General features: G+C 45.1%; 1 protein-coding gene across 4 annotated transcripts in view; it reads left to right on the forward strand.

The window, feature by feature from the left end:
* Positions 1-629: 629 nt before the first annotated feature.
* NTRK2 (neurotrophic receptor tyrosine kinase 2) overlaps positions 630-15,335 on the forward strand; it is a 201,126-nt gene continuing 186,420 nt past the window's right edge. Inside the window, exon 1 of one of the 4 annotated variants that reach the window (XM_072859245.1) lies at positions 630-1,447. In XM_072859245.1, coding sequence (XP_072715346.1) covers positions 1,239-1,447 — 209 coding nt within the window. In that variant the 5' untranslated portion in view covers positions 630-1,238. The remainder of the gene's footprint in view (positions 1,448-15,335) is intronic. The other 3 variants (XM_072859244.1, XR_012042107.1, XM_072859246.1) reach the window with 3 other exon arrangements.

The raw sequence follows: 15,335 nt of genomic DNA on the forward strand, positions 1-15,335 counted from the left end.
GGGGGGGTGCGGGCAGGGGCGCGGTGCACGGCGGCGGCGGGACGCGCGGTGGCGCCGGCGGAGCGCCCAGCGGCGGGCACTGCGGCGGGCCCCCGCGCACCGGCCGCGCTGCGGAACACCCGCAGCCGGCGGGGGAGGGAGCGCGAAGCATCCCCGGCCGCGGAGCTGCTGAGGGAAGGACCAGGCGTTTCGGGGAAAGAACGAGGCGGTGCAGGGTCGCTCCTCCGCCGCCTGCCGGGGCTCTTACGACATCCCCGTTTATCACCCGGTGGCGAGATCCCGCCCTGGCGGGGATGCCCAGTGCCCCTCGGCAAGGTGTCCCCGGCAAGGCGTCCCCGCCCGCGCCCGGCGGGGCGGACAGTCCGCCCCGACGGCGGGGCGCTCCCTGTCCCGCGGGGTGCGCCCGCGCGTGTGGGCATATGCGTGTGTATATGCGTGTGCGTGTGTGCATGTGTGTGCGTGTGTGTGTGCATGCGTGCCTGTGTGTGCGCGTCTGAAGGCTCAGGCGCAGACTGCCTATTGGTATCTCCTCTTCGGCACCCTCCCTTCTCTCCCCCTCCCCCCTCCCTTGTTGCTTTTCTTTTTTTTTTTTTTGGATTTCAGGCTCATTTTGTGGAGTTTCTGCCCCTCTCTGCGTCAGCCCCACGTCACTTTGCCGGCAGCTCCCCGGCTTGGGCTAGAGCCGGAGCCGGGGCTGCTTTATTATCAGCTGGAGGGAGGAGGAGACGGTGCGTAAAGCGGCGAGCACGGCGCCCCGAGCCCCCCCGCCGCCGCGGGCTGCGCCTCCCTCCCTCCCTCCCCGCCCGCCCTCCCTCCGGCGGGCAGCGGCCGCCCGAGCCCCCGCAGGTAGGAGCGCAGCCTCCGCCACCTGCCCCCGCCGCTCCGCGCGTTTTGCAGCATCATCGGGAGCCGCCGCGGGGGCAGGCGGCGCCGCTGTCCGCCCGCCCGCGGGGCCGGGGCAGGTGCCGCGCCGTGCCGGAGGCCCCCTCGCCCCTCTCCGCCCCGGTCCCGCCGCAGCGCCCGGCTCCGGCTGCCCCGCGGAGCCCCCGGGCGGGCAGCGCCGCGGGGCGGCTGCGGCTGAGGCTGCGGCTGCGGCGCGGCGCGCCCATGTGAGCCCCGGCCGCGGGGTGCCCGCCCGCGGCGCGGAAGGCTGCGCACCCTCCGGGCGTGCGCCCCGGCAGCGGCGGCGGGAGCAGGAGGAGGCCCGTCGGGGCAGCGCTGGAGTGAGCGGGGGCGGCATGGTGTCCTGGCGGCGGAGGCCGGGGCCCGGCCTGGCGCGGCTGTGGGGCTTGTGCTGCCTGGTGCTGGGCTGCTGGCGGAGCGCGCTGGGCTGCCCCGCGTCCTGCCGCTGCAGCTCCTGGCGGATCTGGTGCGCGGAGCCGGCGCCGGGCATCGCCTCCTTCCCCGTGCCGCAGCGGAGCGCCGAGGGCGACAATGTCACCGAGATGTGAGTACGGCCCGGGCCCGGCCCGGCCCCAGCCCGGGCGCGGGGGCGGCGGGACGGAGCAGCCGGGGGGGGGACGCTGCGGGAGGGGGCGGCGGGCGGCGGGAACTTCCCCGCGCCGAAAGGCACTTGCTCCGCGGGCGGACGCGGCGGCTGGAAGCCTAAAAGCCCGGCGTGATTTAATTTGGACGCGACTTCCCAGAGACACCGCTGCGAGCCCGTTTAGATGATGAATCCTAATTGCCCGCGATGCGGTTCCCGGGGAGCGGGGCGGGAGGCCGGCGCGGGGGTCGGCGCCGGCCGCTGCGGGAGCGCGGGGCAGGCGGGGAGCGGGAGGGCGCGCTGGGGTGCTGCCTCCGGCCGCGGCCCCGGCCCCTACCCCGGCCCCTGCCCCTGCCCCTGCCGGGGGCGCGCACCGCCCAGACCTCACCTCTGCGGCGGCAGCAGATGTGGAAAGGGACGCTTATTCTATTTATATTTTTACTTCTGCTCCCTCAGTTTATTCCTGCGAAGCGATAGTTTTGGTGGGTGGCTTCCCCCCCTCCCCAGACCTCTCCTGTACTCGTTTTCTATTAAAAAAAAAAAAAAAGCGAAAAGGAAGGGGGAAAAAAAAAAAGGAGGGGATGCGGCAGATTCTGGTGGAAGGTACAGCAAACTCTGCCCTGGCCGTGGACATCCGAGCTTGCTTTGCCCTTCTCAGTAAGGTGGCTGGAAGGAGAAAATAATGAGCCTGCAGAGGAATGAGCATTGTGCTGTATCTAAGCAAGTGCTGGAGGATTAGGAAACCGTCATCAATACTGAGGAATGTGCAAAAAGTTTTTTTTTTTTTTCCCCCCTCTCTTACCCATGCGTTGCTTCCATCCTTGCTTGCCTGCAGATGATATTCGGTGAGGGAGTTCTGTAGCTTTTCGTGTTCAATCCTGCATCGTTTCACAGCTCTGTACTCTGTGGCGTCCACATATGTTGCCTTAGAAAAGCTGCAAAGGCTCTCGCTGAGCAAAAAATTTTGGATACTGGACTTGTAGATGATAGATCTGGGGGAAAAAACCTTCTAAAGCTGTTTTGTCCTTCTCCATATTTCCCAATCCGTGTTGTTTCTGGATTGTTTCCCATAGCATTTTTAATGTAAAAGATACCAGAATATTTTCCCCAAAATCTATACAAATTTCTCACTCTTTGCATTCTCCATCCTTCTTCTCTTTCTCCGTTTCCTCTAGAAACAATATAAAAATACCGTGAAATACTGTGTGATTTTAGATTAAATTCTAGCCTTTGAGCTACCTTTCTGCAGTTTGCTGAAGTCAATTTGCTGCATTTCCCTGCGTGCGTTTGGGGAAAAAGCTGGAGACGTTGATATCTACTACTCATATACGGCCTACCTTTGGTAGATTTTTAGGACCTATGGTAAAGAAACAGTCTTTCTGAGTTGTTACAGCAGTTATTGTTTCAGATGTTTAATATTCTGTGGATTGCTTCATTAAAAAAATTGCTTTCAGCTATGCATCTCTTGCTCATTTTCATAGGCTTTGCTAGCCTTATTATCTGGTACTTTCAATTTGGAGGTAACAGAGCAATTTCCCCCTAGAATTTAAACTCTTTTTAAAAGGCCAGAAAACACATATGTAAATATGTTTTCCAGCCATGATCAACTTAAAACATGTCTAGTCATTTTACGGTGATGCTTTTGGTTTTCATTTCCCTGTGTTTTTTGAGCATCACTGTCTTTACAGTTCTTTTCAGTTTTTACTGTATCATTCTGTGACATTGCACGTTGTTGTGTTTGGTGATCTAAAAATAATTTTGAGTCACGGATTTCTCAGGAGATGCTGTTGCACGTATTTAAGATGGTCTTTTCATGCGTACTTTTAACATAAAACACAGAGGCCCTTTAGTTTATTGGCATAAATTAAAAATCGGACTGCAGTAGCTGTCACGTTACTTCATTGTGGGAGCTCAGTAAACAGTAGATATGTAGGGAAGCGGTTCTAATATGGTAGATACAGATTGTGGAAACATTTTTTAACATCGCACATCTTGCTTTGTTCTAGCTAAGAAACAGGTTTAAGAGGCTGGGGCGTTGCATTTTACTTGGGAAGCTTCAGGCCTGCTCCTTCTTTTATGTGCTCTATAGATACAGGAGCACAATTCTATTGGTCTCTGGTGAAATTACTCCTGCTATAAATAAGAGTGAGAAAAGCGTAAGACAATTAATTTCTAGTAACTGATTCCTATGTATTTCCTGAGTGCGTTGAAACCAATCCTTCATTTGTTGCTTATGTCCTGCTCTTGACGGAAGTGGATCCCGCAGTCCTAGGCAAAACATCCACAGGCGCCTGGGGCGCGTGGGCTGAGTCAGGGTCCTCACCTGGGCCACGTCCAGTGGGAGTGTTGGGGTAACTGCATGGTTAGGCTGGGCATGTGAAACCCATGGTGGTGCAGAGGGTTGGCTGTGGGCCAGGTGGATGGCACCGAGCAGGCAGGATGTGAGTGGGCAGCGAGGGTTTCCCCTTGGCTCCGAGAGGTGGGGGAGAAGGCTGCGGTGGTGCTGGTAAGAATAACAGAGCTGCGGTCCCACGCGTCGGGCAGCCTCCACCACTTGATACCCAGGTGCTTCAGCTCTGTTTTGGCCCGTAGGTAAATTGTGGTTCAGAGCTTAATAAACACTGTCCTCCCAGGCCAGCTATTTCTTGATTCCTGGTTGGATCCCCCATCCAAATCTACTGAGAGCAGCAGAAAGACACCCAGAGCACTTCTGCATCAGCCCTGTGAGGGCCAGCTGCTGAAACTTGGTGTGGGAGGGCATAAGAGTATTTGTGCCTGGTGCTCTTCTTAGTCATCTTCCTCTCTCTTTCCCTTCTGAGTTGCTTTTGCATAGTTTTCTGTTAAGGTGAATAAAAGACAGATTTTGGAAATTCTCTGTTTCTAACAAGATTTTAGATTTGTCCAGTTGGCTAGGGTGCTGATGTGGGCTGGTCTTTATCTGGAAAGCATGTGCCAGTGCAAAAATCACTTACCATAACAGAGCTTAACTGTAACAATTGTTTGGTAGTTTTGATATTATTAGAGATAAATTGAACTCCAGAGTGAGACCCTGAATTAAAATCATGGTATCAGTCATTGAAGCTCACATTAAGAGCCAAGGACCAAGAGTGGTGAGAGCAAAATGAGTACATAAGTATTGTTAAATCCATGCATTGTAGGCACAATAGCAAGTAAGTAGTCCTTGGTGAGATCACTCAAACGAAAATATTAATAGGATAGTAAATGAGTCATTTTTAAAGTGTTGAGGACTTCTTGTAAAAGGACTGGTCTAATATTTTTTCATTATCTAGAATGTATTGTTAGTATATCTCAGCGTATATGACTCTTCAAAGACTTTGATTTTAAAGTGTCTTCTTGCAGTGCGAGTATATTCCTGGCCTAGTTTCACAGTTCTGGTATCAAGTCATTAATATGTTGACTTACGATTATTCAGGTGAATGGGGTTTGAAATTAATTGGTGTATTTCAGGAAGAGCTGCTTGCCAACAAAATAGTAGGTGACTTTTAAGCTCTTGCCTATTAAAAGAGAGGTGATTGTGTGTTGCGTACATTTCAAAACCACAAAATAAATTTCTAATGCAGTTATATAAAGCACTCTAGAATTGTTAATAAATAAGACAGGATAAGTAATTTATAGAGTAAATTATTTAACAAGTCATGTGAGCTTGTGCTAAAAAAAAGGCATGTTTAAATTCATATGAAGCTCAGTGCTGTTGGTATTTTGGGTCTCTTTCATTTTAGATTTCTAGGCTGTTGTAATTGAATATAATATAAAACCGTCCACAAGGCTCCTCAACCCCCAGTCCCTTACTCCTCAAAACAACTTTTGGCTATGCAGCATTGCATGGGTTGGCTGGATTGAAAAGTTATTTCTGGTGACTTGGAATTGTACAATAAAGCACAAGGCATTAGGCTACAAATTACTAAAGGGGTTTTGGACAGTAGTGATACAATAGTGGCTTTTAGGAATTTGTCCTTTTTTTTTTTTTTTTTTTTAATCTTCCTTTAAAGATCTGGGTAATTGGTTAAGGGGATTTGAAAGTAAGCATTATGAAAATAATTTTTGTAATTTCTAGGCTCTAAAAGTACTCCAAATATCACAAAGCATTGGGTTTTGTATATACTGGGGTTCTTTTTTTGCTCCCAGGAAACGTTTTGTATGGCTGATTTTAGTCCTTGTCCTTTGGGTCGATGAGGATTGATGGGGCTCCTGGGGGTGCCCACTGGGGTTGTCTCCAGCAGGCGAGGACGAAGCAGCTCACGCTGGAGGAGGGCAGCATCGTTCAGGAGGTGCTCGGCGCTGGGCAGGGTTGGGCTGGCAGAACGCTGCCCCTCCCTCTATGTCTCCGGTCACTCAAGAGTTTTAAGAGAGGTTTGGGGTTTATATACTAAAATGAAAGCCACCTGTATGAATTCAAGGATTTGGTCTTGAATATGTTTTTTTCAGGAAACTTCCACTTCTTTCCATACTAAAGAGAAAACAGAGGGCTGGGCAGTCCAGCCTGTGATATCTTTAGGATAGTATTTTCCAGATTTCTCAGGTTCTATTTTTGCTTTATTATTTTTATGCTGACAGTGTAAAGGAGAGAGTAGCTTGGCAAGATGCTAGATCCCAAATCATTGTAAACCAAAAACTTTTACTTAACTAAACGAGGGCCTTATTTCTCTATTTTGGATTTCATTTTAAAGTAAGAGGGCCACCCCCCCAACCCCGCCCGTTCTTTTTGGATTGTAGTTCTCTCTCTCCCCTGTTTCTCATCTGTCACTGCAGGAATGTCTAACAATATGGTAAGGAAGGTGGCCATGCAAATATCCTTGCCCAAGCTGGATGAGTGTAGCAGGTAATGAAGAGTAATAAAAGATGAAAAACAGAGCAGAGAACTCTTAATACCATCTCAATGCTTTATTGATGTTAAACGTGTATTTAGCTTGTTACGTGTGAAAAACCTCTCTTTGAAAACTGTCCTTTAAAAAGTGAGGCACTGGTTGTATAAATTTATTAATTTCTTGCATTTCAAATGGAAGAATAAATTCACAGAGGTTTGAAAGCAACATGCCTGTACTGCCTGGGATGTGAGTACCCTCTGTTACTGGACGCTGCTTGTGTTCACTAAGATCTGTTCATCCAAATATAAGTAGGCACATAGCTGCTACTAGAATCAAATATAATCAGGATACACCTTAATTCCTGTTTGATTGTGAGCCTATATTTTCAGAAACTGCATAAAGCAAACCAAACTATTCCCCCTCCTGAAATACGCGTATGGAGATCCTGTTTTTTACATAGCTACTATTAACTGCAACATTGCACAATCATAACGGACTTACAGGAAAGGAGCCATGCCATGGAAATTCTGTTGTGAATATGCAAATTTTTTTATTTTCCTGGAAGAAAATGACCTGCATTGAGTGTTAATCATCAACAGAAGTTATAGCTGAAACTTAAATATATTTAATACCAATGCAGCTCTTCTTGTTTCTGGCTTGTGTTGTCGTCGGTAGGTTACATTCTTGAAGATCAGCTTTCAGGTCAATATTCTTTGGTTCCTAGACAAGGCCTGAAGAAATGAGATTTTTTTTCAGAAGTAAGAAAAAGTGGAACAAGGCAGGCCCAAGGCATTTTCAGAGGCAGTTTAAGAGATCGTAATCTCTGAATTGTATGACTTGAACCAGACTTTTGCTGGTCCTGATCCAGCAGGTTACTTAGATGCCTTGTATTTCAGGGGGAAACTGAGGCTGAGATTCTGGCCTTGTTAAAGTCAGTGGCAAAACTGGATGGAATTATTGTTTCACCAGGGTAGAGTAGTTTAGAGGACACGTCTGAAGGATGAAAAGAACTTTGATTCAAGCATTTTCCTGCCTATTCTAAGTTTGGAAGAGAAGGGGCCTGTTGCTCCGTTACTTGATGTGTTTTTGACTTGTGGCTTTTCTTGGACCTCATGTTTTTTCCTGCTGTGTGAAGACTAAATATGTTGAGGCAAGAGGAAGTTGAGATTGAGCATTTTAGAGGGGTCTTTTACAAAGTTTTAAATAATTCTCTACTGAAATGAACCTACACTTCCATATGCAAAACAGTAGCAGCTGCAGTCACTACAGGAGCTTGTGCTGGATCCATAGAGGATCTGTGGTTCACTGTATACAGTTGTCTGATGTATTAATAAAAGAAGGGCATTACACATTACATACATTAATCAAAGTTAGTCCATTGCCGAAACAGAAGAGCAGTGAAATGGCAACACTTCTGAGCTCCTTATGGAAGAGTCTGTCTATAGAGCTCTAGTTGGGGCTGGGCAAGTTACCTATTTTTCCTCTTGGTTTGACAGTTGAGCCAGAAGTAATATTCCAATTTTAGATTTAAATGAAATTATTTTTACCTTTTTATTTCCTAACCATACAAGTAAAAATAATTAAGGCCATATTCAGCAGATACGTTGTGAAGCACGGATATCCCACATTGCACAATCAGATGCTGTATTCCATATGAAGAGTGTATGGGACGTGACTTTTCCCATTCTTTTGCAACAACTGTCTGATTTTCTGAATGCCAGACGGCACAGCGAGCATATGCGGATAAATCATGTGCACATACTGGGCATGTCAGACTTACTGGGCATGGACTGGGAGACTTTTCACAGCATGTGCTGTGGGTGTCATGTGCTGGACTTGCTAATCATGTCTGGGACTGTCCCAGGCCTCAGCATTTAAAATCTGGCAACTCCCTGCGAACTGTGTAGCGAAGGCGCTTCACTCAGCTGGCAACTCTCCTGCCAGCGATGGAGAGCCCGCTTCTTCCAGGAAGTGATTCAGGAGGCTAAATTAGGTTCCTACTGAAAATTACCCAGTGGAGGCGTCCCCTCCTCTCTCCACTGAGTATAAGAAAACCTTGGGGACTTAGTTCATTAGGGTGAGTGGAAGAAGCAAGACCTTCCTTTTAGCGAGCAGGATCACGCTGTGGAGTAAGATGTTGGTGTGGTCCCAGATGAACCATTTCGGAGTGCATGTGGGGAGCTGCTCTGCTTGAAGCAGGGCATGGGTCTGAACAAAGGTCTTGCATGTCAGCATCTTAACTGCTGTCCTGTATGGTGTACAGATGTGGGCTTGCCTCGGTTCTTCCTTCTGAGTCACCTTGCTTGGCATGGAGTATTTAAATGTGCTTTTGGGTCAGAGAGCAGGACAGTCTGTTTAGCTAAGCAACTGTGACGCTTAGTTGTGTAGTGAGGCACCTGGGTCCTGCTCCTGCTCCACTGAGTGTTCAGTTACGGCACAAATTAGAACAGCACGAACAGGTAACGTTGAGACTGCCCTCTCTGAGGTTGCTTTGTAGTATGGTATCTTCTGAGAGCTTGGGATCACATTGCCTTAGGGAGAGGAAGGAATTTAACCTGGTAATCCTGGATGCTACTGGAGCATTACTTCCAGCATTTCTTCCAAATCTGTGGTCTTCTACCTCACACAGATGTGTCTTTTTTTTTTTTTTTTTAAAACAGGTGAGTCTATTTGGTGAATATGGGTCTAGTTCAGGAAGGTGAAATTCCTCCCCCCGCCCCCGCTAAGTGGGTGAATAGTCTATTGCATATTCATCTCCTACTCCCCTCTCCAGTCTTGCCCCTTCCTAATTTTTAGAAACAGGTTTTTGAACACATTATGGATACTGTGATCCTCACCTGGTAAACACATAACACTGTACTCGCCTCCTGGGAGCAGTTCTGTTGACTTCATGGGACTAACTATGTAGCGTACTTAAGCATATGCTGACGTATTTTACAGTGTAGAGTGGTAGCAGTATAAGTATCTTTTGAAGACTGTGTATTGCACATATATTTATACATATACACAAAATTTTAAACTTTTTGGGTTGGATTCAGATAGATTTACAAACATTTTGCATTGGCACAAATCCACATGTGACATCAAGGCACCTAAATAGAAAAATATTAATGCTGGATACTATTTCTGCACTAGACATCACTGCAGATCACGGACCATGTTTGTGCAGCGACTGTCTTGTTGCCTGGAGCCTGTGTCATTTGGGGGATGTGGACCTAGGTGGCACAGCTGCAGAAATAGGTACGCCTAGTCCTGGAGATGGGCATGGGTGGAAGAATGACTCTGTTGATCTTTCCTGCCCTGAACGTTTCTCCCAACCCTCCATGGCATTCCTGTCTGCATGGAGACAGGGCAGTTGTTCCTTCTGTTTGCTTGGTCCGGTTGTATGCATAGTTTTCGCCGGCTGTAGGGCACTTCTGCATATTCTTACGACTTTTAATGAACAGTTTAACTTGAAGCAGTTTTGCTCTTCACAGTGAGTATCCGAAATGAAAGGTTTAGGAGGTGAGAGTCCTAACAGTTGGAGGTATCATTGAAATGTCTGCTCGATCTTGTATAATTGCAGGTGAACACTTCACCTTCACCAGACGCATCCTGGGGTGGGAGGAGTGCTGCAAAAAGGCGTGTGCAGCAGTATGATGTGGTCTTGAGAACCATAAGGAGAAACAGGCTGGCGGATGAAAAAAATATTACTCTACTCATAAGCAGTGGCAGGGACAAAAGCTGTAAAGGTAAATGAGGAATGCTATGAAAGTAGTGGTGGGTAAGGAGAGGGCAGCTTTGCAGAAATAGTGAAGAAGTTTGAAGACTACTGTAGCAAAATGTGTCACCTTGTGAAAGAGGTGTGTGCAGGGTGAGAGTTTAGTTTGAAGAGGAAATGGTAGAGAAGATGATCTAAGACTTGAAATGATGTTAAAATGGAAAATTAATGCTTACAAAATAGTATATTTTCCTAAAGTATAACAATAAAGACATCCACAAGTGGCTTTTTAAGTAAAGTTGATTTCACTCTAGAAGAGGCAATGCGTATGTCAGGCAGCAGAATGAACAGAAATACAAAGAAAAACCTGAAAGGCAGACACAGGACACTTGTCTGCCTGTACCATTGCAAGAGAGAATTTCCAAAAAATCAAACTGGCCAAGTACAGGAACGTGGAAAGTTATGGAAACAGTGGCAGCGATGTGGCAGTCAGCATGAGTATTCGAAGTACTCTGGATACTGACAAATGTGCAGAAAGTGTAATAAACACATCATTATGTTAATATATGCAGTGCAAGTAAGAAACTACTTATATTAAGTGAAGAACAGGATTCCTCAAGTGAAGAGAAAGTGCTTTTTTTAGGAATGCTAATGGAAGAAGCTATAAATTCAAAAGATTGGCCACTAAAGAGGGGAGAAATGGACTGTACAGGACAGAGAACGGAGTGGAAATAAACATGATAAAAGAAAGTGAAATAGGGAACTGTGAAGAGCACATAAATGTGGAAGAGTGAAGAGTCCCTCTGAAAGGCTTTAACAAAGAAGCAATTTTAGTGCTGTTGAAATGCTCTCTGAAAAAATGCATTGGTTAAATATAAATATAAATAGTAAGATTGGTGTTGACATACAGAACCTGTTCCGGGCCTAGAAGAGTGAGGTAAACGTCAAGAGAGTCAATAACATGGAAAGTCAAAAAGACAACCCATAACCCTTTTGGAATGCATTGGTAACATAATGTGAAGATGTATTCATGTATGTGTTCCATTAGAAGACAAGATAGGGCACGGAGAAGAGACAGATCTGTGGTAAGGGCTACATACAATGTTTCACAGGTCTTGCGAAAGAGGCTAGGAAATCCATTGTGAACCATGGCAGCAGATGGTATCATTTGAAGAATGGAAAAACATCTACCAATTGGGTTCTCTATGTAATAATTGCAGAGAAAAAGGGCAGAGATTATGACCATATGTAGACTTTCAAGACTTAAATAAAAACAGAAGAAGGAAAATTTTTACTGGCTTATGGTAAGGGAAATATTGTTTGAGATGTCAGGAGTCAAATTATTCAGCAAATCTAATGCATTAACAGGATATAGATGGATTTTCCTGGATAGATGGCTTCAAGTTTTGCAGTTTCACTCCATTGTTTGGAAGTACTATCTTTTGATCTCTATTTGGCATGAGGTGTATTGCATGCAGTGAATTGAGACAGTGGATAGTGTGGCAGGTATGGACATATGTCTTGATGATCCAGTGAATATCGGAGCAGATTGAACAGAGTATTTGACATTCCAAGAGCCAGTAATTTTAAACTGAATAAAGCTAAGTAGTAATGTCAAACAGTGGAAATAATATATGTGGGGGGAAGACTGACCTCAGACGGAATTTCAGATGAAATTTCTTAGGCAGAATCAAAGAGTCAGGGAATACTGCACATGTCAAAACCTGGAGATAGAAAAAAGATTTAAAATGTTGTGAAGCATACTGATTTACATCAAGAAGTGCTTATCTAACTCTGAAGGACATGCAGCTCACTTAAGACATCCCTTCCACAAAGTCACTGCCTGAGCATGGGTGCCTGGAAAGAAGAGAATTCAAAGGTTTTGCCATCAACCAAGATGCTTTAATGTTTTGATTCACTTGAGGGACCTAAAAAGATGCATATAAAGGATGGTTAGGAACAATCTTACTGCACTGTTACGGAACTGATGTTTTGCCATTCTCATTTGCATCAAGGCCAGTGACAGCTACAGAGGTGGTGCATGCAAGTGCTGAAAAAGAGAGTGGTTGTGTTAGTAGTCTTTGAAGACTACTAGGTGGTTCTGTAGGAGAAAGAAATGTCAAATATATTTGTTTGTATTTATACATTCCTTTGAGATGCCCTTTCTTCCTTGCAAGCCAAATAATAATAATAAAAAAGATTAGTCTTATGTCTGCTTTCTGTTGAGAACTAATGGAAAGCCACATTCACTACTCTCCTTTTGTGTGTCATTTAATGTGTGATTTTTAGTGTATTTATTGTAAAGAGACTGTACAGGAGTTTAAGCCTCTTCCTAACGGTGTGCAGAGATGATTTCATACACAGTGGATGAAATGTGGTGTTGTAGATAAGGTCAGTGATTAAGACATATATTTTTTAATAAATAGGTTATTGTCTGGCCAGCTGATACTTTTTTCTGACTATATCAAAGAATATCAACATTTCCAAAACGTCTTTGCTAAGGAAAAGCTAGACTGTAGCTGTCAGTTGTCCTCTAGAGAAATGTCAAAAATTGATGTCTTGGTGAAATATCAAATGTACGAACTTCGTGGAGCTCAAGGGGGAGGACAGGTCTCTGAATGGAGAAAATAGTTAAATAAGCTTTGCATGCATTTTGGGAAAAGTAGTTCTGAAGGTGGAGCTCATCAAGCGCATGAATCTTAAATCTGGAAAGCTGCATGAAATGTCTTGAGAGTTTGCTTGATTTGGTTGTCTGCGGTTTGAAGAGAACAGAACAAACACCTTGAAGCCAAACCAGAAACGTAAGTAAGCCCAAGGGTGCATTACGTTTCATTTTCCCTGCCTCTAAATATAGTAACTGTTTCCTTAAACTCTGCATTGCAGACGTATTCATTTATTTTTACTTTTGCCTTTGTGTTTGCATACTGTAAAGAGGGAGCTAAGGTTGGCTGGCAAACCGTAGGCTTTCCATTTCCCAGGGAGCTGTAGTCATAAGCGAGTACGGATTCGCTCCTGCAGTGCCAAAACAAGATTGGGATCTCCACTGAATTCCTGCTTTCTCCTGCTTTAAGCTGGTGGGTTGGCACTAATTGTTCAGGATGACGGCTTTGGAGAAGCTATTCCCAATGGCAACTGTGTACTACTAATTGGATACTACTAATTGGGTAATCATAGTATATTGGCATGGAGCAGAATGTCTGAGTGCCGTGTCTCCTTGGCAGTTGACACAGCCACACATCAAGAACAGGGAATTCTTGAAGGTAGCTGTGATCTCTGACCTTGGCCGTGAGATGCTCAGTTCCAGATCGGCCTGAACAATGCGTTATCTGAATGCGGGATATATGCAGTGAAGGATTTGCTCAAAAAATGGGTGTGCCTGTGGGTGTGAAGAAAGATCCCAGAGTTAATTATGTCAGCTCCAGAGCTGCTGTACTGACACGTGGAGAGCTGCCTCCTGTAGTCTTCTGTGACTCATGGTTAAATACTCTAAATGGGAGGGAAAAAAACCCTGAAGGATGACTTAAGGAGCCTGTGATAGTGGCAATCAGTTTTTCACTCTTTGTGAAATGCAGAGTGATTCACAGTTTAAAAAAAAATACCACCACAGCACTTGCTCAGAATTTGTCAGGAGACACCAGACAGCTAAGGAGTTGAGCACCTGTTTGTAAAATTGCTGAATGCTAGGTAAGTCCACAGTGGACTAACTCGACACGCTGCCTCTTTCCCGAGTTATGGCATGCTCTTTTAGCAATAGAAGTTCTGTTTCTTGGGGTTGGCTTAATGAAATCTGGTGCTGATGGTACCAGATGGAGACAGCAAAATAGAATAAAATAATTGGAATAAGCCTGTGTATCTGTAGAGAGCTTGTCACTTGTAGGTGTCTGTATCATGCTCATTGCCTGCTGTTAGAGTTTCCTTCCTAGGGCGAGCTTGGTCCTATGTAGAAAGATTTCTTGGTTGAGCGGAGATTATATCATTGGTCCCTACATCTGTCTGAAACCTGGCATTCCTGATGTGCAACATTGTGTAGCTCTATGCTTCATTTTCAAACTATGTGAGTTCACACCCCTCAAGCATTATTTTAAATTTGGTTTCAGAGGGACTGCAAATGAAACCCATTTGAATCTGCCAAGTTTCATCAAGTATTATGTCAAGCTTACAAATTTTGCATGATTTTGATGCATAACCATAAATCAGCCCAGGTGTGTTGAAAAGGTCCCTAACTTTTAGCATAGCTTTTGATGAACTTGGTCTGACATTTGAGTTTGTAAGAAAATACAGCACTAGGGAACTTTGCAGTGTTTAATTGGCGATGTTGCCATACAGATTTCACAGTAGTGTAGACTAGGGACATACGTGACCTGTCATTAAATGGTAATTTGTCTACTGACAGTTCAATGTCTGGAGTGTGCTGCCTTTTTCCCTAAAGATTTAGTGAAAAAATAACTCAGAGTATAAAGTTTTCCCAAGGTTCAGAAACATTTCACCAGGGAATGTTTATTAATTTTAAAAACTATTTTCCCAGCTGTTTGAACCAGAGCTAAACATATAATTGATTTATTTTTTGGAGTGTTAAGAAAATATGTTTCCCATAAAGGGAGTTTTCTGGCAACAGAAATACTTCTGGAGCTGAATTACAGTGTTACTTGCTTGCATCTATGTTGTTAAGACTAGTGTACGCTAGTTTTCCAGCATGTCATTATAGCTCTAAATGGAGTAGTATACCTTAACATACATTAATCCAGAGTAAACCAAATAACTTAGGAAGGCATACTTCTGCTGACCAGTTTTTTTCAGGTTAAGGAAAAGATTTGAAAGTTAGAGTGAAATCCTTTTTCTTTTTTGAGCTATTGAGGCGCAAAATAATCTAGACCGCTTTAAAGAGCAGAACCTGCTTTCTCTTCATGCTCTTGCAGTTCAGGGGTTGCTTCACTGACGTTTTACAGACTGTATCCGTAGTCTTTCACATGTGTAATGAGCAGAAGTGAAGACCACCCTCTTAAAGGAGAACTTATTTGGAGGAGCTAACTCTTTTATGATAGGATTTTAAAATAACCTTTCCAGAATGTTGCAGCAGCGGTGAAGTATGAGTGTGTGACATTATTCAATAGCTGCTGGAGTGTGCCGAGATGAACGTGTTATTGTAGGTTGCAATGTGCAGTCAGTAGGTGTCTGATTCTGAATGCCTTTATTAGAATTAATCAGTAGCTTACAAAGGGGAGATGAAACTAAAGGTCTGAAAACAAATACTGTTTACTGATGACTCATTGAAGGAGAGGCAGAATGCTATAGTATAATCAAGCGAATAGTATTGTAGGCAGCT

The sequence above is a fragment of the Ciconia boyciana genome, chromosome 4, assembly GCF_034638445.1.
Source record: "Ciconia boyciana chromosome 4, ASM3463844v1, whole genome shotgun sequence".
Taxonomy (NCBI): domain Eukaryota; kingdom Metazoa; phylum Chordata; class Aves; order Ciconiiformes; family Ciconiidae; genus Ciconia; species Ciconia boyciana.